This window comes from Choloepus didactylus, chromosome 15, assembly GCF_015220235.1.
Source record: "Choloepus didactylus isolate mChoDid1 chromosome 15, mChoDid1.pri, whole genome shotgun sequence".
NCBI classification, from domain to species: domain Eukaryota; kingdom Metazoa; phylum Chordata; class Mammalia; order Pilosa; family Megalonychidae; genus Choloepus; species Choloepus didactylus.
Window position 1 is genome coordinate 29,118,492 of NC_051321.1, and position 24,590 is coordinate 29,143,081.

Sequence of the window (24,590 nt, forward strand, 5' to 3'; positions counted from 1 at the left end):
CAACAGAAGGAGAGAATAAAGCTAAAAATGTGTGCTGCTTAGATGAATGATTCAGTAAAGACTAGAAATCTGTTTGAAGACATAAAGTGTGGACAGATATCCTGGTAGTTTAAAAGCTCAAGCCAATGTTCATGACAAGAAAACCAGTGGAGAGGCTGCTGGTTCGATAATAAAAGCCGCAGAAATATATCTCAAAGAATTGCAAAACCATTGTAGAATGCTGTTCTACAACAAACACAGTAACTCTTTAATTTTGATGAATCTGGATTATTTTCAGGAAAAAAAAAGTCAGATAGGACATTTATTTCAAAAGAAGAAAGTGTCAGAATTTAAGGCTGCCACTTTTCCTTGGGAATAACATGGCAGAAAATTATACATTGAAATTTTGGCTTCCATATCCCTCAGAGAGCCCACTGTGTTTTTTTTTTTGTTTGTTTGTTTTTTTTTTTTTTTTGGAGGAGAAAAGAATTTATTTACGATCTTGCAAAATAGGGCGTCCAGCCAAACACGTGGAAGGCTGGTGCGCCAGAGGAAGAGAATGGCGATCTTTAAATCTCCTACTTCTAATTCACAAGTCCCTCCCCTGTTTCCCCATTGACTGGGTACTACAGAGGTTACAGCCTATCCGAGAACACTAACTAATTCATCTTTTGAGATTTTAATTTGTACAGCCAATCCCAGAGAGCCAACTAGCTCATTATTGAGATTTTGAACTGATCAGACTATCCCCCCCAAATTTTTTTTTTTTTTTTTGCTATGAGTTCCCACCTCTGATTTTACCTCATATCCCTTTACATTCCAGTAACTATGGTTACTTTTCCATATAAGGAGCAGGCAGATTCTCTCTTCTCTTTGTGTGGGGCTTGTTTAAACTGGTTTTGCCTCCATTTCCCTTATTCCATGCTGTCTCTATGTGAAAACTAAACTTATTCCTTTCTTACATGCAGGACCACTCTCATCAGGCTACTCAGAGAGCAGTTGGAGAAACTTTTTGGAGAAAAGTTTATCAACACTGGGGATTGGCCCAACTACAAATCTATAATCTGCAACCTCTGCTAGGCCTTTGGCAGTCCTTTCACAATTGCTTGGAATCCTTGGTGATTCTTTTACATGTTGCTCCAGTTTGCTATGTTGCCAGAATGCAAAATACCCAAATTGGTTGGCTTTTTTTTTTTTTTTTTATCATCATTTTATTGAGATATAGTCACATACCACACAGTCATACAAAACAAATTGTACTTTCGATTGTTTACAGTACCATTACATAGTTGTACATTCATCACCTAAATCAATCCCTGACACCTTCATTAGCACACACACAAAAATAAAAAGAATAATAATTAGAGTGAAAAAGAGCAATTGAAGTAAAAAAGAACACTGGGTACCTTTGTCTGTTTGTTTCCTTCCCCTACTTTTCTACACATCCATCCATAAACTAGACAAAGTGGAGTTTGGTCCTTATGGCTTTCCCAATCCCATTGTCACCCCTCATAAGCTACATTTTTATACAACTGTCTTCGAGATTCATGGGTTCTGGGTTATAGTTTGATAGTTTCAGGTATCCACCACCAGCTACCCCAATTCTTTAGAACCTAAAAAGGGTTGTCTAAAGTGTGCGTAAGAGTGCCCACCAGAGTGATCTCTCGGCTCGTTTTGGAATCTCTCTGCCACTGAAGCTTATTTCATTTCCTTTCACATCCCCCTTTTGGTCAAGAAGATGTTCTCCGTCCCACGATGCCTGGTCTACATTCCTCCCCGGGAGTCATATTCCACGTTGCCAGGGAGATTCACTCCCCTGGGTGTCTGATCCCACGTAGGGGGGAGGGCAGTGATTTCACCTTTCAAGTTGGCTTAGCCAGAGAGAGAGGGCCACATCTGAGCAACAAAGAGGCATTCAGGAGGAGACTCTTAGGCACAAATATAGGGAGGCCTAGCCTCTCCTTTGCAGCAACCATCTTCCCAAGGGTAAAACTTATGGTAGAGGGCTCAACCCATCAAACCACCAGTCCCCTATGTCTGTTGTCATGTTAGCAACCATGGAGGTGGGGTAGGCGAATACCCCTGCATTCTCCACAGGCTCCTCAAGGGGGCACTACATCTTTTTTTTTTTCCTTGTTTTTCTTTTTTTTTTTTTTTTTTTAACTTTCCCTTCGTTTTTAAATCAACTGTATGAAAAAAAAAAGTTAAAAAGAAAACAAACATACAATAAAAGAACATTTCAAAGAGACCATAACAAGGGAGTAAGAAAAAGACAACTAACCTAAGATAACTGCTTAACTTCCAACATGTTCCTACTTTACCCCAAGAAAGTTACATAATATAGCAACATTTCTGTGAACTTGTTCCTACTATATCCATCAGAAATTAACAGACCATAGTCATTTCTGGGCATCCCCAGAACGTTAAATAGCTTATCTGTTCTTCTTGGATTATTGTTCCCCCTTCCTTAATTGCTCTCTACTGCTAGTTCCCCTACATTCTACATTATAAACCATTTGTTTTACATTTTTCAAAGTTCACATTAGTGGTAGCATATAATATTTCTCTTTTTGTGCCTGGCTTATTTCGCTCAGCATTATGTCTTCAAGGTTCATCCATGTTGTCATATGTTTCACGAGATCGTTCCTTCTTACTGCCGCGTAGTATTCCATCATGTGTATATACCACATTTTATTTATCCACTCATCTGTTGAAGGACATTTGGGTTGTTTCCATCTCTTGGCAATTGTGAATAATGCTGCTATGAACATTGGCGTGCAGATATCTGTTCGTGTCACTGCTTTCCGATCTTCCGGGTGTATACCGAGAAGTGCAATCGCTGGATCGAATGGTAGCTCTATATCTAGTTTTGTAAGGAACTGCCAGACTGACTTCCAGAGTGGCTGAACCATTATACAGTCCCACCAACAATGAATAAGAGTTCCAATTTCTCCACATCCCCTCCAGCATTTGTAGTTTCCTGTTTATTTAATGGCAGCCATTCTAACCGGTGTTAGATGGTATCTCATTGTGGTCTTAATTTGCATCTCTCTAATAGCTAGTGAAGCTGAACATTTTTTCATGTGTTTCTTGGCCATTTGTATTTCCTCTTCAGAGAACTGTCTTTTCATATCTTTTGCCCATTTTATAATTGGGCTGTCTGTACTATTGTCATTGAGTTGTAGGATTTCTTTGTATATGCAAGATATCAGTCTTTTGTCAGATACATGGTTTCCAAAAATTTTTTCCCATTGAGTTGGCTGCCTCTTTACCTTTTTGAGAAATTCCTTTGAGGTGCAGAAACTTCTAAGCTTGAGGAGTTCCCATTTATCTATTTTTTCTTTTGTTGCTTGTGCTTTGGGTGTAAAGTCTAGGAAGTGGCCGCCTAATACAAGGTCTTGAAGATGTTTTCCTACATTATCTTCTAGGAGTTTTATGGTACTTTCTTTTATATTGAGATCTTTGGTCCATTTTGAGTTAATTTTTGTGTAGGGTGTGAGGTAGGGGTCCTCTTTCATTCTTTTGGATATGGATATCCAACTCTCCCAGCCCCATTTGTTGAAAAGACCATTATGGCTCAGTTCAGTGACTTTGGGGGCCTTATCAAAGATCAGTCGGCCATAGATCTGAGGGTCTATCTCCGAATTCTCAATTCGATTCCATTGATCTATGTTTTAGTTTGCTAATGCTGCAGAATGCAAAACACCAGAGATGGATAGGCTTTTATAAAACAGGGGTTTATTTCACTACACAGTTACAGTCTTAAGGCCACAAAACGTCCAAGGTAACACATCAGCAATCGGGTACCTTTACCGGAGGATGGCCAATGGCGTCCGGAAAACCTCTGTTAGCTGGGAAGGCATGTGGCTGGCGTCTGCTCCAAAGTTCTGGTTTCAAAATGGCTTTCTCTCAGGACGTTCCTCTCTAGCAAGCTTGCTCTTCTTCAAAACGTCACTCACAGCTGCACTCCCTTTCGTCTCCTTGAGCCAGCTCATTTATATGGCTCCACTGATCAAGGCCCACCCCGAATGGGTGGGGCCACACCTCCATGGGAGTATCCCACCAGAGTCACCTCCCACAGCTGGGTGGGGCATATCTCCATGCAAACAACCTAATCCAAACGGTCCAGCTTAATCCCCACTATTATGCTTGTCCCACAAGATTGCATCAAAGAATATGGCTTTTTCTGGGGGACATAATACATTCAAACTGGCACAATCTATATGTCTATCTTTGTGCCAGTACCATGCTGTTTTGGCAACTGTGGCTTTATAATAAGCTTCAAAGTCAGGGAGTGTAAGTCCTCCCACTTTGTTTTTCTTTCTTAGAGTGTCTTTGGCAATTCGAGGCATCTTCCCTTTCCAAATAAATTTGATAACTAGCTTTTCCAAGTCTGCAAAGTAGGTTGTTGGAATTTTGATTGGGATTGCATTGAATCTGTAGATGAGTTTGGGTAGAATTGACATCTTAATGACATTTAGCCTTCCTATCCATGAACATGGAATATTTTTCCATCTTTTAAGGTCCCCTTCTATTTCTTTTAGTAGAGTTATGTAGTTTTCTTTGTATAGGTCTTTTACATCTTTGGTTAAGTTTATTCCTAGGTACTTGATTTTTTTAGTTGCTATTGAAAATGGTATCTTTTTCTTGAGTGTCTCTTCAGTTTGTTCATTTCTAGCATATAGAAACATTACTGACTTATGTGCATTAATCTTGTATCCCGCTACTTTGCTAAATTTGTTTATTAGCTCTAGTAGGTGTATCGTCGATTTCTCAGGGTTTTCTAGATATAAGATCATATCATCTGCAAACAATGACAGTTTTACTTCTTCTTTTCCAATTTGGATGCCTTTTATTTCTTTGTCTCGCCGGATTGCCCTGGCTAGCACTTCCAGCACAATGTTGAATAACAGTGGTGACAGCGGGCATCCTTGTCTTGTTCCTGATCTTAGAGGGAAGGCTTTCAGTCTCTCACCATTGAGTACTATGCTGGCTGTGGGTTTTTCATATATGCTCTTTATCATGTTGAGGAAGTTTCCTTCAATTCCTACCTTTTGAAGTGTTTTTATCAAAAAGGGATGTTGGATTTTGTCAAATGCTTTTTCAGCATCTATTGAGATGATCAATTGATTTTTCCCTTTCGAGTTTTTAATGTGTTGTAATACATTGATTGATTTTCTTATGTTGAACCATCCTTGCATGCCTGGAATGAACCCCACTTGGTCATGGTGTATGATTTTTTTAATGTGTCTTTGGATTCGATTTGCAAGTATTTTGTTGAGGATTTTTGCATCTATAGTAATTAGGGAGATTGGCCAGTAGTTTTCCTTTTTTGTAGCATCTTTGCCTGGTTTTGGTATTAGATTGATGTTAGCTTCATAAAATGAGTTAGGTAGTGTTCGATTTTCTTCAATGTTTTGAAAGAGTTTGAGTAAGACTGGTGTCAGTTCTTTCTGGAAAGTTTGGTAGAATTCCCCTGTGAAGCCATCTGGCCCTGGGCATTTATTTGTGGGAAGATTTTTGATGACTGACTGGATCTCGTTGCTTGTGATGGGTTGATTGAGGTCTTCTATTTCTTCTCTGGTCAGTCTAGGTTGTTCATATGTTTCCAGGAAATTGTCCGTTTCCTCTACATTATCCAGTTTGCTGCCATACACTTGTTCATAGTATCCTCTTATAATTTGTTTAATTTCTTCAGGATCTGCAGTTATGTAACCTTTTTCATTCATTATTTTGTTTATATGGGTCTTCTCTCTTTTTGATTTTGTCAGTCTAGCTAGGGGCTTGTCAATCTTGTTGATCTTCTCAAAGAACCAACTTTTGGTAATATTTATCCTCTCTATTGTTTTTTTGTTCTCTATGTCATTTATTTCTGCTTTAATCCTTGTTATTTCTTTTCTTCTACTTGGTTGAGGATTGGTTTGCTGTTCATTTTCTAGCTTCTTCAGTTGATCCATTAGTTCTTTGATTTTGGCTCTTTCTTCCTTTTTAATATATGCGTTTAGTGCTATAAATTTCCCCCTTAGCACTGCTTTTGCTGCATCCCATAGGTTTTGGTATGTTGTGTTCTCATTTTCATTCGTCTCTATATATTTAGCAATTTCTCTTGCTATTTCTTCTTTAACCCACTGATTGTTTAGGAGTGTGTTGTTTAACCTCCAGGTATTTGTGAATTTTCTAAGTCTCTGATGGTTATTGACTTCTAACTGTATTCCATTGTGGTCAGAGAATGTGCTTTGAATAATTTCAATCTTTTTAAATTTATTGAGGCTTGTTTTATGTCCCAGCATATGATCTATTCTGGAGAAAGTTCCATGAGCACTAGAAAAGTATGTGTATCCTGGTGATTTGGGATGTAATGTCCTGTATATGTCTGTTAAATCTAATTCATTTATCAGATTGTTTAGGTTTTCAATTTCCTTATTGGTCTTCTGTCTGGTTGATCTATCTATAGGAGAGAGTGATGTGTTGAAGTCTCCCACAATTATTGTGGAAACATCAATTGCTTCCTTTAGTTTTGCCAGTGTTTCTCTCATGTATTTTGTGGCACCTTGATTGGGTGCATAGACATTTACGATTGTTATTTCTTCTTGCTGAATTGCCCCTTTTATTAGTATGTAGTGGCCTTCTTTGTCTCTCAAAACATCCCTGCATTTGAAGTCTATTTTATCTGAGATTAATATTGCTACACCTGCTTTCTTTTGGCTGTAGCTTGCATGAAATATTTTTTTCCATCCTTTCACTTTCAGTTTCTTTGTGTCCCTGTGTCTAAGATGAGTCTCTTGTATGCAACATATTGATGGTTCATTTTTTTTGATCCATTCTGCGAATCTATATCTTTTAATTGGGGAGTTTAATCCATTTACATTCAACGTTAAAACCGTGAAGGCATTTCTTGAATCGGCCATCTTATCCTTTGGTTTATGTTTGCCATATTTTTCCCTCTCTCTATTAATATCCTTTATTGTACCCATACCGAATCTCTTCAGTACTGAACCTTTCTCCAAGTCTCTCTGTCCTTTCTTTGTTTCTCTGTCTGTAGGGCTCCCTTTAGTATCTCCAGTAGGGCAAGTCTCTTGTTAGCAAATTCTCTCAGCATTTGTTTGTCTGAAAAATTTAAGCTCTCCCTCAAATTTGAAGGAGAGCTTTGCTGGATAAAGTATTCTTGGCTGGAAATTTTTCTCACTCAGAATTTTAAATATATCGTGCCACTGCCTTCTTGCCTCCATGGTGGCTGCTGAGTAGTCACTACTTAGTCTTATGCTGTTTCCTTTGTATGTGGTGAATTGCTTTTCTCTTGCTGCTTTCAGAACTTGCTCCTTCTCTTCTGTGTTTGACAGTGTGATCAGTATATGTCTCGGAGTGGGTTTATTTGGATTTATTCTATTTGGAGTTCGCTGAGCATTTATGGTTTGTGTATTTATGTTGTTTAGAAGATTTGGGAAGTTTTCCCCAACAATTTCTTTGAATACTCTTCCTAGACCTTTACCCTTTTCTTCCCCTTCTGGGACACCAATGAGTCTTATATTCGGACGTTTTATATCATCTATCATATCCCTGAGGTCCGTTTCGATTTTTTCAATTTTTTTCCCCATTCTTTCTTTTATGCTTTCATTTTCCATTCTGTCATCTTCCAGGTCACTGATTCGTTGTTCAACTTCCTCTAGTCTTGTACTATGAGTGTCCAGAATCTTTTTAATTTGGTCAACAGTTTCTTTAATTTCCATAAGATCATCCATTTTTTTATTTAGTCTTGCAATGTCTTCTTTATGCTCTTCTAGAGTCTTCTTGATTTCCTTCATATCCCGTACTATGGTCTCATTGTTCATCTTTAGTTCTTTGAGTAGCTGCTCTAGGTGCTGTGTCTCTTCTGATCTTTTGATTTGGGTGCTTGGGCTTGGGTTATCCATATCATCTGGTTTTTTCATATGCTTTATAATTTTCTGTTGTTTTTGGCCTCGTGGCATTTGCTGAACTTGATAGGGTTCTTTTAGGATTTGTAGACCAACTGAAGTCCTTATCTCTAATTTATCAGATCTACAGCTTCGTGGAGTACACTTTCTCTAACTAACCAGCAGGTGGCGTCCACGAGCCACCTGTTCTCCACAAGCCAGTTCTCCCCTGCTTAGCCTTTTTGGTGAGTGGGGGAGTGAGTCTTGTGGGGTCCAATTGGTGTACCAAGCTTGCGTGTGTAGTTGGTGTTGCCTGCCCTGTATATGGGGTGTGTTTCTGGGCAGTCAGGGAGGAGGGGGTGGCTCTAACAATCAAATCTCCCTGGTGATCCTAGAGTTTTAAAGCTGCTGCAATAGTCTAATCCTTCAGTTCAGTCCTGCCACAGTTTGTCTCTGCCACTGACCCACAAGTCCTTGGTATTGGCGTATGGCTCCTGAGACTTGCAAGTGGGCCCCTCTTCCAGGCCGTGCACCCCGGGTCCTCTGTTGAGGGATGACTGTGCTATGTCACAGGTGAGTGCCGTCCCCCCAGGGCAGTTCTGGGCTGCTGGGCTGTGTAGGGAGGCTCCCAGTCTGCTGAAATGATGGCTGAATGGGGCTTTGTTAATTCACACTGCTCTACCTTCCCAACTCTGGGACAATCAGCTGAGGTTGCAGGGAAGGCTAATGTCCACGCCCAGTTTTGTGGTGTGTGCCTGTTATTTGAAGCACTTCCGTCACACTGGGTTGTCTGGGGCAGTTCTGGGCTATGGGGCTGGCGATGGGCAGGAGTGTTTCCTGTCCACCAGGATGATGGCTGTGAGCGGACACCCCCCTTTTCTTGGGAAGTTGTGGTGTTTAGTGAATTTTCTCAGCCACTGGCTTATTGCGTTTTGTCTCAGAGCTCTCCTAGTTCTGCTCTTGACTTGACCTGCCCAAATAGTAAGTCTTTGAAGCTTTCTGTATTGGCTTCTTAGAGTAATTGTTGTAGAAAAAGAAAAAAGGATTAAGAAAAAAAAAGAAAAAAGAAAACGGGCCCTCCTCAGAGATCTAATGGGTTATTGCAATGCTAAGAGACAAAGCAACCAGGGCCATTAAGGAAAGGTCCACAGGGCAGAGGGATCAGCTTTTCTTCGGGATTTGCATATGCGCCTCAGGGCCCTTCCCCTTTCTATGTTCACCAGAACTCCAAAAATCCTCCGCTTTTATTTTGGAGTTTTTCGTGTTGTTTTTTTTCTATGCCTGTCTCCTCTCTGCTGGGCTGGCTGCTCTCAGATTCTCCGGTGTCTGGTCTCAGTCTATGTATGGTTGGATTTTGGATCAGTAGAATGAGTTTCCAATAAGGGCTGCCACTGCACTTCTCCCTTCTCCTTCCAGGAGCTGACAGCCCCTCCTCCCCCGGGACTGAGCCTGGCAGGGAGGGGCGTGGGTCCCCTGGCCGCAAAAACTTACAGATTTCGCTGATCTCAGCAGTTCCACGTTTTCATGAGTGTTGTATGAAGTATGCCCAAAGTCAGATTGCTCTGTGGTGTCCAGTCCACGCAGTTCCTGGCTTTCTACCTACTTTCCTGGAGGAGTAACTAAAACATACAGCTCACCAGTCTGCCATCTTGCCCCGCCCTCCCTGTGTTTTAATGATATATCTTCAGCTCACGCGAAATTCTCATTGTACAAAACCATATGAAAGTTGCCTAAGTAAGGGACCACCTGTATGAGAATTATTCTGGCAAGCTTCAATTTCACTGGAGTTTTCCTTGAGTAAATATTCTGGTCATTAAAGGAATGGGTCAAATAATCCAAGCTCACGAGAGTCTCCAGATTCCAATACAACCCATACAGTAGTTATTTTACTGGACAGAAACTACTTCATACCTGTTAGGACAATGCTGAATACTCAAAGGTTCCTAAATAGCATCAATGAAAGCTAACTAAACCTGAGCTGGTTGACAACAGGTATTTCTGGGGCTCAGCTACTGGAGATAAAAAGAAAATATGTCATTGAGTGGTATGTTGGAGCTGGCCAACTGCACACATCTCGTCCCAGCTCCAAAGTTTAGTGACTTCACATTGGTAAGCTTAAAAGCAGCCTTGGTGGCAGTATTTACACCATGGAAATTGGCAAATACTCCAAATCAAGGCTCCCCTCTCCCTCCTCCCACAGAGATGGTCAGTTGCTAAGCATTTATCACCACACCAGTGGTTATATTCCTCATCTCTCTGGTTCAATGAAGGCCACAAAGGTAAAACTTGGAGTTTCCATTCTTGTTCTTTTGACTGATGCATTTTGTGGCTCTCCTCAAGTGGCTGCACCTCCTCCACTTAGTTCTAACTTCAACAAACAAAAACTATGACTGGCTTATTTATGTCAAACCACATTTATGAAGAGGTGCATGTTCCTCAACAAATTTGAAGCTCCTAGCCAGAACGCCATTCTAATTGTCCAGCCCGGCTTGGATACTGCCCTCCTACACATGAACATTCCACTAGCAACTCAAACTTGGCAAAACTTTTCTCCCCTTCAGTCCTCTCTCAGTGAAAAGCTTCAAGTCTACCAACAACAAGGTTGGAAAGCATCCCTGACTCTTCCTACTCCTTCGCCAGATACCATCACATCTTATCCCTTGTACACCCCCCCAGCTGAATCCCCCCTCTCTGATACTCTTTAATGAAGTTCTCTTTGTCCCTTCCTTGCCCCACTGCTGCTCCCTCTCATTCATCTTCCACACTGTTGCTGGGCTGGACATTTATAAAAGCTCAGGGAGCAAGCCACTCCTCTACTTAATTGCCTTCGATTATTCCTCATCATCTTTGGTTTAAAATGCAAATTCCTTAGCATCTGACTCTGGACCATGCTCACTATTCACCTTTTTTTCCCCTTCAATCCCTCATCCCCAGCCTCTCACTGGTTATCGTTTGCTGAACACCCCAGGCTCTCTCCCCTGTGCCTCTAATTCATCCTAGAGAAGTCAAGAGACTCATTATTACCCACAAATCCCAAACTCTCTCTTATGCCTGTCTCCCGCTTAGTAGGCAACACACCTATGCTAAGTGGGTTTAGCAGTCTATCTCCTCCTCCAGGCTTGGAGCTCCCTGAAAGTCTTTAATTTTTGCATTCCAAGTACCTAGTTCAGAGCCTACAAGGACTGCCACTCAGATCTGCAAAACAGGAATACTCCCATTTACCTGAGAGGGCTCTTGGAGGGATTAAATGAGATGGTGTAGGCAAAGTGCCTGGAGCACAATTCTGGGTTCAAAAGTACAGGTTTACTTCCCCTGGAATACAGCCCGAACCGAAGAAGTGGTGAACCTCCATCCTATTAATATGCATTTGTTTAGCAAGCTGTCATTTACAAAGTTCACCCATCATCCAATGCGGGATAGGAGGGAGACAGATCAAAATGTGTTTTCAAACATTTTCGAATTAAAGCATTTTGTTTCCAGGATCCCTTCCCTAGCCCAGCGTTTATTGGTAAGAAGGTACTTAACCTGGAATGATGAAATAAGATCAGCTAACCTTTAAAATAAAGACCCTAAAATTTTCCATTTGCAGGAGTTTTCAAACTTAATTCTTAAGACAGCAAAGCCCTATGTCCAAACGCTACCTTATTATATGCCCTGCTAAGCTCGGTGGTTAGAGGAAGACTATATGTCTGGGTGAAGCAGTGTCTGGAGCCACGTGGTCACCTGCTGGGCAGTCCCTCTGCAGAGCCCCAAGGCTCTGAGGAATACAACATTTCCAAACACCCCTCATTTTATAAATGTGGAAACCAAGGCCAGGAGAAGTCAGAACATTGACCAAGGTTCTGGAATCTGGTAAAATCAAGTGTCGCAGGATATCTCTCCTGGGGAATTTGATAATGAGGACACGGACTCCTTCTCTTTATGCTGCTCTCATTTACCACCTGATGCTTCTGTTCTGATAGTGAAGAACCAGTTATTCCTTCTGATACAGGAGCATATTTAACAGAGCTTTTATCCCAAAATACTCACGTACAATTTCCAAATGACAGGAAGTGGAAAGGCCTTACTATAATAACTGGGATAGATGATTCATATCCTTCAAATCCTATAGTAGTAACTTGTAACTGAAGGGGAAGCTAAACAGTTACAAGCTGTGAATATTTTCAGAAAAGCAGAAAGCCCTTCTCAACCTTCTTAGGTATAGATAACACGTAACTATCTTCCTCTGTGTAAAAAGAAAACAGGATGGAGCTGTAGTTGTCACTTCAATCATAAATAAATCATAAGTAATGTAACAAGGCTGAATACAGTTTTGATCAAATGTATGCTTATCAACATAATGTAAAGGCTAAAATATAAGAATGAAATAAAACTATACTAAGTTAGATATAAGCAATAGTAATCTCTCTTCTAATTTTAGTTCTTATGTAAGTAAAAGGTGTGTTATATTGCTCTTAAGAAGTGATAGCTTAATTAGCAGAAATATTTTCAGTGAAGTTTTGCAAACATTAAGGTTAAGTGTAAATCTCTGAAAATGCTATGAATACCCTCCTTTGTTTTTGATTCACTCATGGTTTCACCATGTGTAGTTCATCACCTGCAGTTCAGATATAAAAATAGAATATGATTTAATTGAATGTATTCTAAATCAAAGGCTCTATAAATTCTCTAACTTAAACAGGAGGTATCTTCTGATCTCATATCCACCTACATCTGGAAGGGACAGAAGTCTATTGGTAATGTATCAATTTGTTTTTACATTGTAAACTTGCTCCTTTTACCTTAAGTTCTCCTCTAGTAAAAATGTGTTGAAGTTGAATTCTTATCTTGAGTTGCTCTTTACTTTTAAACTATTGTGTGTCCCTATACTCTTATCTGAGTGGGAGGTCACCAGATGAAGCCCAAATGGATTAAATCACAACCTGATAAGGCTCAGGCCTTTTACAGATTTGAGGTATAAAGAGAAAAACAGGTGACACAAGACTAGGATCCAAGAAGGCAGGCTCTTTCCACTGTCCCACACTGCCTCCATCAGGGTAGAGGCCATAGTCTATGGCCTCAGAACCAAAGGCTGACATTTTTTACACATGATTATTCATTGTTCATAAATATTGCAACTGTACAAATCTAAGCTAGGCAGCTGGAAGTGTAAATAAATTTAATCTGCTTCCACTTGATAAAGGCCAAATGGAACAGTATTAACAATCTTCCCTCAAGGGGATGAAAATAGCATTCTCTGGCTGCCAACAGAGGAACAACCCACCCAGAAAAGGAAGTTATCAGTTTGTGGAGCAAGGATAAAGGAGGTCAGAGACTGATTTCCAGATTATTCTAGAGGTAAAGTGTAAATAGTCCCATTACTGCCAGAATAATTAAGGACCTGCTGGCAGATTGCTCTTCATCCATCTACAGCCACTTACACCATCTTTCTTAATTACAGAACCCTAATTTTATTCAGTGTGTCCCCAGCTAAAAGACAATATTTCCCTACCTCCCATGCAGCTAGTTATGACCCTACAATTAAGTTCTGATCAGTGAGATCTGAGCAGCCTTTGAGTAGGACTTCTGGGAAAGCCCTCTAAAAAAGGCATGGCCTTTTGCCATTTTCTCCTTTCTGTTCTCCATTCAGCAGCCTGGAACTTGGATGTGATGGCTGCAGTTCCTGCAGTTATTTTGTGATCTTGAGGATGAAAGCCCTGAACTAAGGATAACAGAACAGAAATAGAAGAAGAGTCTGGGTCTTCGGCAACTTCATGAAGAAGTTGTCAAAATAGTCCTTAACTGGCTACTTCTGGGTTTTTTATGTGAGAGAATAAACTCTTAAAAAATAAATTTACTGTAGTCAGGTATCTTATACAAGCAGCTACAGAAGCCACTCAGATACTTAGGGAAGTGGTGACCCCAGGAAAAGAAGCGATTCATCACTTATCCTCCCCACACTCCTTGCCAGATTTAAAAGAATAATTCCCCAGCAGGTTAGTAGAGGGCAAACAATCACAAGTTAAAATCAGATGACTGTAAGCTGAACTACCAAAGTCTGAACTTATAAAAAATAATGAGCCTGTGAAAGCAGAGGGTGTCAGGGCGACCAGCTTGGCAAGCCTGTGCCACTTCTTCCATTGTACCTGACCAGGAGAGGGCTCCCTCTCTGTACCTCTTCCAGGTTGCCGAGTTCCTGACACAGGACTGTCTTCAGGTCCATGCTCTCTCTCCCACATCTCATTGCTATCAGACACTCCTTGGTCAAATGTGGGACCTGATGGGAGGACACAGGTTCTTAGTGGAGAAGCCTGACGGAACTCCATGCTCCCTCTCTGCTGAGAAATGCTGCCAAAGCTTTGTAACTCCCAACAAAACAGGCCAACTCCCACTTACAGACTCTCCCCGCCACTCTGAGAGGCACTAGTCAATCTCTGTACCCTTGTGATTCCAGGAACCCACTTCTCACAGCACCTGGTAAAACAAGGTGCTCAAAAACAGTTCTGGAGTGCTCCGTACTTGAGCAACAGCTTCCATGCCATGGTACTTAGGTGGCACCCCCAAGCTCTCTACATCTCAGTGTTCTCATCTGACAAGATACAGTAAACACACCCACCTCGATGGGCAGTCGTGAGAATTAAATGAGTTAACCTATATAAAGTAGTTAGGATGGTGCTGGGCACACAAGTACTCAATATATCTTGGCTATTCATATTACTGAGTTCTTTTCATTTCTTTTCAAAGGGAACTATCTAAAAATTTCTCCACCACCTTTTCTTCCACTATCAACAGATGCCCCCTTTTCTCTATTCTTCACATTTCCTGGATGGTTGGCCCTCTTGCCTCACATAAAGGGCAGTTGCCTTCTGTGCATAATCTTCATATCCCAGTATTTTTAACCTAAAGTCTGAGAAATATTCCTTTTAAAGCATCACTGGTTTTCAGCTCTTTCAATATTCTTGTTTGAAGTCACATGTTCAGAGGTGCCCAATGTCACCTCTAAGAAGTAGCAGAGCCAGGGGGTCTGACTAGAGCTCCCATGCTTAACCCTGGCACTACGAAGTTTAATACACTTTAAAGCTTGAAAATACAAATCTGATGTCAGAATCATACATCCTGAGACTGCTAGTTGAAATGTAAAAGCACCTATCGATAAAGCTTTTAACCTTAAATATCAGTGGTCATAACCTTACTATAATTCCATGCCAGTTATCCTCTTGAGGCACATGTTAAATTAAATTTTAATTTAAAAAAATTAAAACAAAACAATTCCACTAGTGATTTGGCTTTAAAAATGGGTTGAAGTTTGAGAAAGAAAGACATACAAAGTGAAATAGAGTTGAAGTGTTTTGGTGGTTTTTTTTTCTTTTTGCAATTGAATGTACCTTAGCAAATAGCTCCAGTAACATCTTTTGGTGAGCTCGCTCGTAAGGGTCACATGGATACAGCTTCCTTCCGGGATAAGTGTCATCCAGGTACTCACACGTGATAGCAGACTCCCAGATCAGCTGGCACTTGCTGTTCTCCAGGACGGGTATTTGGCCAAAGGGGTGCTTTGTAAAGTACCAATCAGGCTTGCTTTTCAAATTAATGTTGACAATTTCATGCCTTAAAAAGCAAAGGGAAAACAAGACTGAATAAATATGAGAAGCTTACACAGGCAGACATTACTCTTGAAAGCAAGCAAGCAATTTATTAAATTAAAATTTGCAATCAGTATTTTAAAGTTGAAGTTTTGCATAAAGAAAAAATACATAACATCATTATCTTCATTCCTGTAGTAAAATGTGTTTAATATTTTCTATGCCTTATCTGCAAGCTTACCTCATAGGAAATAAGGCTCTGGGAGGTTGACTCTTGTTCTAGTTTGCTAATGCTGCTGGAATGCAAAACACCAGAAATGGATTGGCTTTTATAAAGGGGGTTTATTTGGTTACACAGTTACAGTCTTAAGGCCATAAAGTGTCCAAGGTTACACATCAGCAATCGGGTACCTTCACTGGAGGATGGCCAATGGTGTCCGGGAAACCTCTGTTAGCTGAGAAGGCATGTGGCTGGTGTCTGCTTCACAGTTCTGGTTTCAAAATGGCTTCCTCCCAGGACGTTCCTCTGTAGGCTGCAGTTCCTCAAAAATGTCACTGTTAGTTGCACTTGGGTATTTGTCCTCTCTTAGCTTCTGTGGAGCAAGAGTCTGCTTTCAACGGCCGTCTTCAAACTGTCTCTCATCTGCAGCTCTTGTGCTTTCTTCAAAGTGTCCCTCTTGGCTGTAGTAAGCTTGCTCCTTCTGTCTGAGCTTATATAGTGCTGAATGGGTGGGGCCACACCTCCATGGAAATTATCCAATTAGAGTCATCACCCACAGTTGGGTGGGGCATATCTCTATGGAAACACTCAAAGGATTCCAATCTAATCAGCACTAAAAAGTCTGCCCCACAAGATTGCATCAAAGAACACGGCTTTTTCTGGGGGACATAACACATTCAAACTGGCACAACTCTTGTGCCTAATGTCACCTCTAAGAAGTAGTAGAGCCAGGGAGTCTGACTAGAGCTCACATGCTTAACCCTGGCACTACAAAGTTTAATACACTTTAAGGCCTGAAAATAGAAATCTGATTTTAATAGAAGAATATGGTAAATGTGAGCAATTAGTAGCATGTATTCCAGCATCAGACTGCTTGGGGTCTGGGCAGAGTGGCTGTGTGAATTTGGCTAAAGTTCTCACCCTCTCTGTGCTCAGTTTCCTTAACTGTAAAAAAGGAGGTAATAATGTCTTGACATTGTTGTGAGGATTAAATAAGTGAGTATGTATAAAGTGCTTAGGAAAATGCCTAGTATATAAGCACATGATAACTTTCTTCTTATTCTTCTTATTAATTATTATTATTGGGGGTTCAGGCCTATAAAGTTACCAGAGGCACACACATATGTTTAAAAAGATTAAAGGAAACAAATGCATACATTCTTTGCTCAGTCTAGGAGACTGTCTTAAACCCAAAAGCAGTAACTCTCAATAAGTGATTTTTGCCTTCCACCCCCGGGGACATTTGGCTGTGCCTGGAGACAGTTTTGATTGTCACAACTGGGGGAGAGGGGATCCCTACAGTTCTACTGGCATCTAGTGGATAGAGGCCAGAGATGCTGCTAAACATCCAACAATATACCAGACAGCCCTCCCCTGCCCACTCCCCACCCCCCTACAAAGATGACCTGGCCCAAAATACAGATAGTGCCAATTGTGAGAAACTTTGCCCTACAGAAATATTTACATCAATCACTAAGCTGCCAACTGGTCACCACGGCGAAGACATCAGATTTCTACTATTTCTTTCAAAAAAACAGATAACCCAAGGGCAAACTAGATTTGAGCAAAAGGAAAGAATCTGGAAACACCAGTCATAAACACTCAAAAATGCAGGATTACATAATTTTGTTGAAAATGTCTCCATATTGGTCTGTGTTTCTCTGGCATGTGTCTCAACCTCTGAAATCACTCGGGAATGACAAGACAAGAGTCAGAAACCTGGGGTAACACATTGTCAACACTAAGTCTTTGAGGCCAGTAACATCATGCAGTCCACATTCCAGCAAAGTTGTTCTACCTTCCAAATCCAGACTTGCAAGACCTAGTCTTGCAAAATTCCTTCTGGAATGAAATATACCCATTTATCAGATACGACTGAACCTTCAAGACACCTCTTGATAGTAGTTCCCTCTAATTCACTGTTTGAAACTATTTGTTCATTCATTCCACAAATATGTTTTGGGCACCCTCATTCCACAAATATGTTTTGGGCACCCTCTACCAGGCTGTCGTTGAGCCCATAAATAAAACAGACAAGGTCTCTAACTTACATTTTAGTGGGGTGCGGAGGTGGAGGGAAGGCAGATAAACACGACAATACTGCATGCGGGTAAGCGCAAGGAGGAAAGAGAGCGGGATTGACCTGAAGGTGCATGCGAGCGACATTCGAAGGGGCATTCGGGGAAAGCCTCGGTAACCTCCGCTGTGTCCTTCCTCCTCAAACATTTACGGGAGGGACCCGGCACATCCAAGACCATCATTCCATTTACTCTTGAGTTGTCCTAAAAGTTTCATACACAGACACGACTCCGGAAAAAAAAGCTGTGCGTTTCAGGATGGCCCGCTAAAGAGCCCGCCCTTTGCCTCAGAGGAAAGGGGCAGAAAGCCCCCAATTTTAAATATCCCACCCGGCGCTAAGGCTTGCTCAGAGGGGGCGCTCGGCTCCCGCTTCTCACTTGATTCCTTTGGCATAGAGGACCAGGCGCGTTCTGTGCGCGTAGGGGCAGAACCTCATGCTGTAGAGGCGGATGAGGCCTTCCTGGACCGGCCCTGGAGGGGGGCTTCCTGCAGGGAGAGATGAGAGGCTGGGTAGTTCAGTGGGGAGAAAGGCTCACTCACCTCCTCGGGCCCCCGGGAAGGCCGAGCTTTTACGCCGAGGCGCCACGTGCGCGTTCCTCCCCACGAGTCACAGAGAAAAACGCGCGGGTTTTGTTTTGTTTGCACGCGGCTTTTGAGCAGGGGAGCCCTCCAAGTCTCTCTCCGCCCCACCGGTCTGCGAGGCAAGGCTGGGGGCAGCTCCCTCCCAGCTCCCTCTCCGGGGGCAACATTCCCAGCCCGCGGGCCCCCGTCGGGAGGCTCACCTTTTCCCAAGCTTTTGTTCGCATCGCCGGACATGATCTTTCGCAGACCGTGCAGCGCAGCACCCAGCGCTACCGGCCACCGCCTCTCCGCCGGGAGAATCGCGCCGCAGTTTCCAAGGGCCGCGGGGTTCAGGCGCGCCCCTCTCCCTCCGAGGTCAATTTTTGAGCTGCTGGACTCTGGCAGGGCAGAGGAAGAAGTGGTCTGGGGAAGGAGATTGGATAACTCAACCTGGGGAGCCACCGCCCCAGATTTGGAAGTCAAAGGGTAGGGGCGGGCAAAGGAAACCTGAAAAGGTCTCCTGTCTTCGGACCGGAGGGCACAGCGTTCTATGGGGGCCTCTTCTCCACCTCGCAAACGTGAAAAATGGGCGTCTGACGCCCAGCATGTATTTGAAGTGAGTTCAATAAATGTTGACCAGGGTAAAGCTGACTTTCCTTTTTCCATTGTAAGCCCTCCCTGCTGCATCACTAAGACAAATGCTCGCATCCTCTGTATAATGAGGAGGGCCTTGTTTTTTAAAATAAGACCAAACTTTCTCACTGTGTAACAGGGAAGAAAAAAGTTACTGATGTTGAGATCTTGTATGACCCTGGAGTGGGTGTCTTAAAATTCTGCCCTCTAAACATTTCACTTGCCTCACGGTTCCAACCCTCTGATACTTTATCCGAGTTCTAGAAGAAATAAGGAAAACTGGTAATAAATAAAGACAAGATAACTGGATGCAAAGAAAAACTGGTGAACCCTCAAGCACACATTGTCAATAGGCTGTTTGGCCCTTCAATCCACATGAGATAAAGGGATAACTGGCCTTTGTTGCAGCCCTGATAAGCTGAGATCCTGAACTTTAGCAGATGGAAAGATAACTCCTTTAATTTTATAGGATTGAGCTGAAATGGGAATTGCCTGTAAATGCATTTTATGGGATTGATGGATAAGAAGGAAAGAAAAGTATTGTGTCTTACACCAACTAAAGGATTTCTATGGATTATTTGATTACCATAACTGCTCAGTTAGGAAGCTGGTATTATTCCTATTTTATAAAATAGAAAACAGCCCCAGAAAATCTGATATTATTTGGCCTAGGTGATCAGCTAGTAGGGCTGAAGAACTCTGAAAGCCTTAAGACTGACTCTTGGTATTGGCTTCCAAAGCTGTTAACAGTGGAAAGAAGAAAGGAGTTAAGTCCAGGAAAAGGTGAAGCACAGAATGGCTGCTCAACAAATGTTAATAGAATCTATCTTCTATTAAAATGACAGAAACTAGGTAGTTTATCAATCACCTTTTGCCTTGGAATTCCAATCTATCCAGAACTTCTTGGATAAAAGTGTTAACTTTTTTTTCCCTAGTGAATAAGAACTTTTGAAAATTAGGAATAGTATATTTCTTCCTAAGTCATTCAGAGTGATTTCATGTGAGAAAAGCTTCTGTAATAATATGTCATGTGTTGTCACATTACAAGAATTGGAGAATGGCACAAATGTTTAAATAAATAGTCTCTGAAAATAAAATGCGTATTTGTAAGCAAGAAATCTGGTATTGGAAAAGACAAATTGGTTCTTGATTTGCCATACTGACAGTTTTTCATTTTGGAAGATAAATAGGACAGCTACTACTCTGGGCCTAATTTTGATCAAGAAGGACAAACTAGGTGGTAAAGTAGGAGCAATGAACATAACCGTGTTATGTTCCAGTTCCTGGTAGCAAGGAGAGGACTCAAAGGACAGACAAATGCATCCTTCACATAAAGAAAGCAGATCTCAAAAGGTTCAAAGAAAACAGATCCAGATTCTTAAGGAAAGACCATACGAGGAATGAGAAAGACTCAAAAGCAAAATAAATTATCATTAACATGTATTCAGTGCTTTACATTGTGTTGTGTTAATTCACTTAATCCTTACAAATAGCCCTATAAGAATTCTATTATTGTCCCCCTTTAAAGATGAGTAAACTGAGGCTTAGCAAGGTTAAGTCACTTGTCAAAAGCCTTAGTGGTAGTGATAGAACGAGGATTATGAAGCTGGGAAGTGTGACTTCAGGCAGCATTTTCAACCAGTATCTCAGTCTAGAGCAGGAGTTGGCAAACATTTTTAGTAAAAGTCCAGGTAGTGAATATTTTAGGCTTTGTGGGACATCTGGTCTCAGCTACTCAAGCAACTACAGATAATTTGTAAACTAATGGGTGTGGTTATGTTCTGATAAAATTTTATTTATGGACACTGAATTTGAATCTCATATAATTTTCACATCACAAAATATTATTCATCTCTTGATTTTTTTTTCCCACCATTAAAAACGTAAAAACCATTCTTAGCTCTTGGGCTGGATTTGGTCTACTGGCCTTACTTAGTTTGTTGATCCCTGGTCTATATTAATGATGACTGAATTAACAGTGTCCGCCCTGGGAATTCCATTTGTAAATTAAAAGGTCCTTGGATCCACCTTCCTGTTGTGCCAGAAGAGGACCTATTTCCAATTTTATTCTCCTCATTCCCACCTTTTTAAAGGAAACCAACTCTGAGAATTGGAAAATGTTATTTATTAAAACCAAACCTGTATGTAGGCAGTCAAGCTCTGAAATGTAAGTCTATTTGGTGTAGTTACAGGGAAAAAATCAGGAGGGCTGGAAACGGTTCTTCCTCTAAAGGGAAACAAGATAGTGTCAAGGTTCTCAGAACAGGCCCTGGAGCCAGACCGCTGATTTTTAACTGCTGACTTTCGCGTATAGGGCAAGCTATATAACTTAACTAATTTGTGGGTTTGTTCTGAGTATCAAACGGAATTGTGCAATCCTCAGCAAAGTAGCTCAGTATACTTTGAAATTAATGGCAAATAGTAATGAATAAAAACACATTTTTAGTAGCATAGTGCTTTCCAATCTTGTATCCATAAAGATGAAATGCACTAAAATTCAGCTTTGCCAAGCATATTAGTATTAAAATTCAACTCACAATACTCATTTCACCAGTTACCAGTTTGATGCAAACTGAATGGATTGCATGCTGCAGGCTACATTTCAGTAATGTGGTTTTTAATCATTCCACTAAATACCGTTTTCTTGGAAAGATTTTAATTATGACCTTTTTGCTTTCCCTGTTTGTCTACTTTCTTTTTAAGACCCAAAAAGGTACACCTCTTTGAAATCCATTTAGCAAACATTCCTTGTCATTATTTCATGTTTATACCTTTCTTATTCTGACTCATTCACGCAAGAAACAAATGGTAATAAGGCCATATTAAATCAACTCCATATTGGTTTTCAGTTGCCTGAAATATAAGAAGGTCTGTTTTGAAAAGGTGGTGATCTTCAGGCATGGGTGATTAAGTACTTAAGTCTTCTAGGAAAAGGAAGTCTACACAAAAAATGTCTTTGCTCCTTTTACATGGGTCTCTGTTTCGAGAACAGTAGAGGAAGTGGGGTTTGCAATATGCAATTTTTCAAACTTATCATGTCTCTGATAATGGGAGAAATTGGAGCACATGCCTCTTAATAATTCAGAAACCTAATTTATATGAAAGACTATGTTACTCTGTGTTCTGCTTTTGTTTGCTGAGTTCAAAAGAGTGAGCTATGTGAGGGAAAGGGCTTTATTTTCAAATGTCCCTAGATTTGGGACTTGGTTGCAGAAAATAAGGTAATCCTGTGTTCTAATGACTATGTCTTTGGGATATTTATTAGAACTAAAGTTGTCATAGGAGGAACATCTTCCCAACTAAGGAAAGATCAAAGGAGACTTTAAAAAAAAAAAAAAGTATATTCTGCTTTTCTATGCAACTTGAGGGATCAAAGAAAAAAATTAACATTTTGATATAATATTTGAATAATTAAAAGCAAAATTGTCAAGATCCTGAAATTAACAAAAATCAAACATTTGCAAAATCAAACAAAACACATTGAGTTTGTAAAAGGAACATCAACATCTTCTGTTTCATCCTAAGCAAAATAATGTTGGTGTAATCAAAAAGTTGGATTAGGCCCTCCTGGTTCAATTTCTAAATGGTAAGAATGGATGAATAAAAAGAGACTGCAGGGAAGCACATGTGAGCTCTCATCTCAAGAATGTTCTGGGCAACTGTAAGGCAATCTAGTGTTAAGAATTCAGTCTAGATATGAGCCTCCTTTTCAGCATTTACTAGCTGGATGACCTTGGGTAAATTAGCATGTTCCATGCCCTGGTGCTATCATATGTAATTTGGAGCTAATAGTGCCATGTGGTTTGGGGAGGTTTCACTCAGTTACCGAATGAGAACCATTTAATACTTAGAAAGCATTTGATATTTAGGATACATCTGGTAGGTAGTAAGCATTCAACATTAGCTATTGTTAATTGCATCATTATGTTAATTAGCAGGGAAGACTTTCAAAGACCTTACCCGGAGACCAAAATCCCCAGCCGGCCAGCTCCCTAATTATGTGGTGTCAATATGATGTGCCCAATGCAGTGCTGAGAACTGGTGGTCCGGTGTGGTCTCCAATTACTAGTCTTCAGCCAAATCAGAAAAAGGAACAATTCACTGAACTTTCCCATCCCCTGCCCCAACCTGTTAAAGGTATTCGGCTTAAAGGCTTAATTTTTGTTAGATTATAGCCTTTAAAAATTTTTTTTTAGCCCATCAACACGCTTTTACTTTTTTTTTTTTTTAATGTTAAAATCCGTTAGAAAACATTAGTGATGGTAAATGCTTGGATTTTCTTCTACAGCGTTTAGTAAAATAAAAATTGGCGACCCTATTCTGGGCCCCGAAATTTGTGAAAATTCCAAGGTTCAGAATAGACCTCAAACTCCTCTTCCCTTTAAATACTGAGGAAGCCAGACGGACACCGGGTGGAGGGAAAAGACTAAAGGCCCGACCCGCGTCCGAGACCCGGCGAAAACAAGCTGGGGCGGAGCGGCGGCGGTGGGAGGCGGGGCCCGCGCGTTGGAACGCAATCCTACCCGCCAAAGGGCCACAGCTCCAGCCAATCCCCAAAGCTTTTGGACGTGCCCCTGTTACACTAAACCAATGGGCAGTCGCGTTACAAGTGTCTTGAGTCCCGCCGGCCGATGTTGGGCTGGCGGAACAGGAAGCCGTGTGGTGGTGGTGGTTCTGCAGCGCCCGGGATCACATTCGACTGGAAGTCGCGAGGGGTGAGCAACCCCGGGCGCTGACGAGTCTGCAGGTGGAGCGCGGCAGAAGTGGGTCCGCCAGGAGTCTGGGCCTTGTTGGATGCCGAGAGTGGGTGGCAGGAGGTCGTTTGTGAAGTCACCGGGTTCATAGTTGCCCCTGATCGCTTGCATCACTATGGGGCGGGGTCTCGTTTCAAATATAGACTTCGCGGTCCACCCCAGCAGCAGTGAATCCGAAATCCAGCGGCAAGCCATAGGAGTGTTTATGCACACTTAGGTTTAAGAACTCCCAGGTTTTCGTCACTGGCAAACTTAGCAGAGGTAAGTACGGGGAACCACACCACAGAGAGGAGTGGAAAGCTGCCTTGATTCGGATAGTAAGACAGCGTACTGCAAGTATCTTAAGACTTCACTTAACCCCGGGATCTTAGTTGCATCATCTGTAGAATGATTGATGCTCTCCGACCCACCTTCTCTTCAAGGAGGAGGTGTGGTGATAAAAATGAAATAAAGCCCAGTGGGATTCAGAAACATATGGAAGATGACACTGATATTTTTGATGGGTAAAGTACCTATTACTTGTCCAGCCTTCTACACTGGATTGACTGATACGGTCTTCATGGTATTTAATTATACTTGCTATCATGGGGTATGGTGGGAAGGCTTTGAAGAGGTTAGAAATTGGGGACCAAATAGCATGCCACCCAGTTGCCTAGCCTGGAGGTGATGTGGGTCTGGTCTTCACTGGTGATAACAGAGGGAGGGAGTGAAGTTAAGTCCACCATAGAAAGCATGAGGAATTGAAAGTTTTTCCACTTAGAAACCAGAAGACAAGAAACTCAAGAAGGCATCTCTTGACATCACAACAGGGTATCAAAGTGGAAATGTCCTACTAGCAGTTAAAAATCTAGATTGAATCCAGTTCTAACTAGAGCTGATGACTTGGAGGCTTTCGGCACGGACTCTGATG

The 24,590-nt window shown here is 41.4% G+C and overlaps 1 protein-coding gene across 2 annotated transcripts in view; it reads right to left on the reverse strand.

The window, feature by feature from the left end:
- The window catches only part of LOC119510313 (glutathione S-transferase omega-2-like), a 45,139-nt gene extending 21,484 nt beyond the window's left edge, over nucleotides 1-23,655 (reverse strand). Inside the window, exons 1-5 of one of the 2 annotated variants that reach the window (XM_037804575.1) lie at nucleotides 23,450-23,655; nucleotides 18,515-18,691; nucleotides 18,110-18,218; nucleotides 15,334-15,458; nucleotides 13,997-14,127 (exon numbers count right to left, since the gene is read on the reverse strand). In XM_037804575.1, coding sequence (XP_037660503.1) covers nucleotides 13,997-14,127; nucleotides 15,334-15,458; nucleotides 18,110-18,218; nucleotides 18,515-18,548 — 399 coding nt within the window. In that variant the 5' untranslated portion in view covers nucleotides 18,549-18,691; nucleotides 23,450-23,655. Of the gene's footprint in view, nucleotides 1-13,996; nucleotides 14,128-15,235; nucleotides 15,459-18,109; nucleotides 18,219-18,514; nucleotides 18,717-22,886; nucleotides 22,922-23,449 lie in introns of those variants that run through there. The other variant, XM_037804574.1, reaches the window with a different exon arrangement.
- Nucleotides 23,656-24,590: the final 935 nt, after the last annotated feature.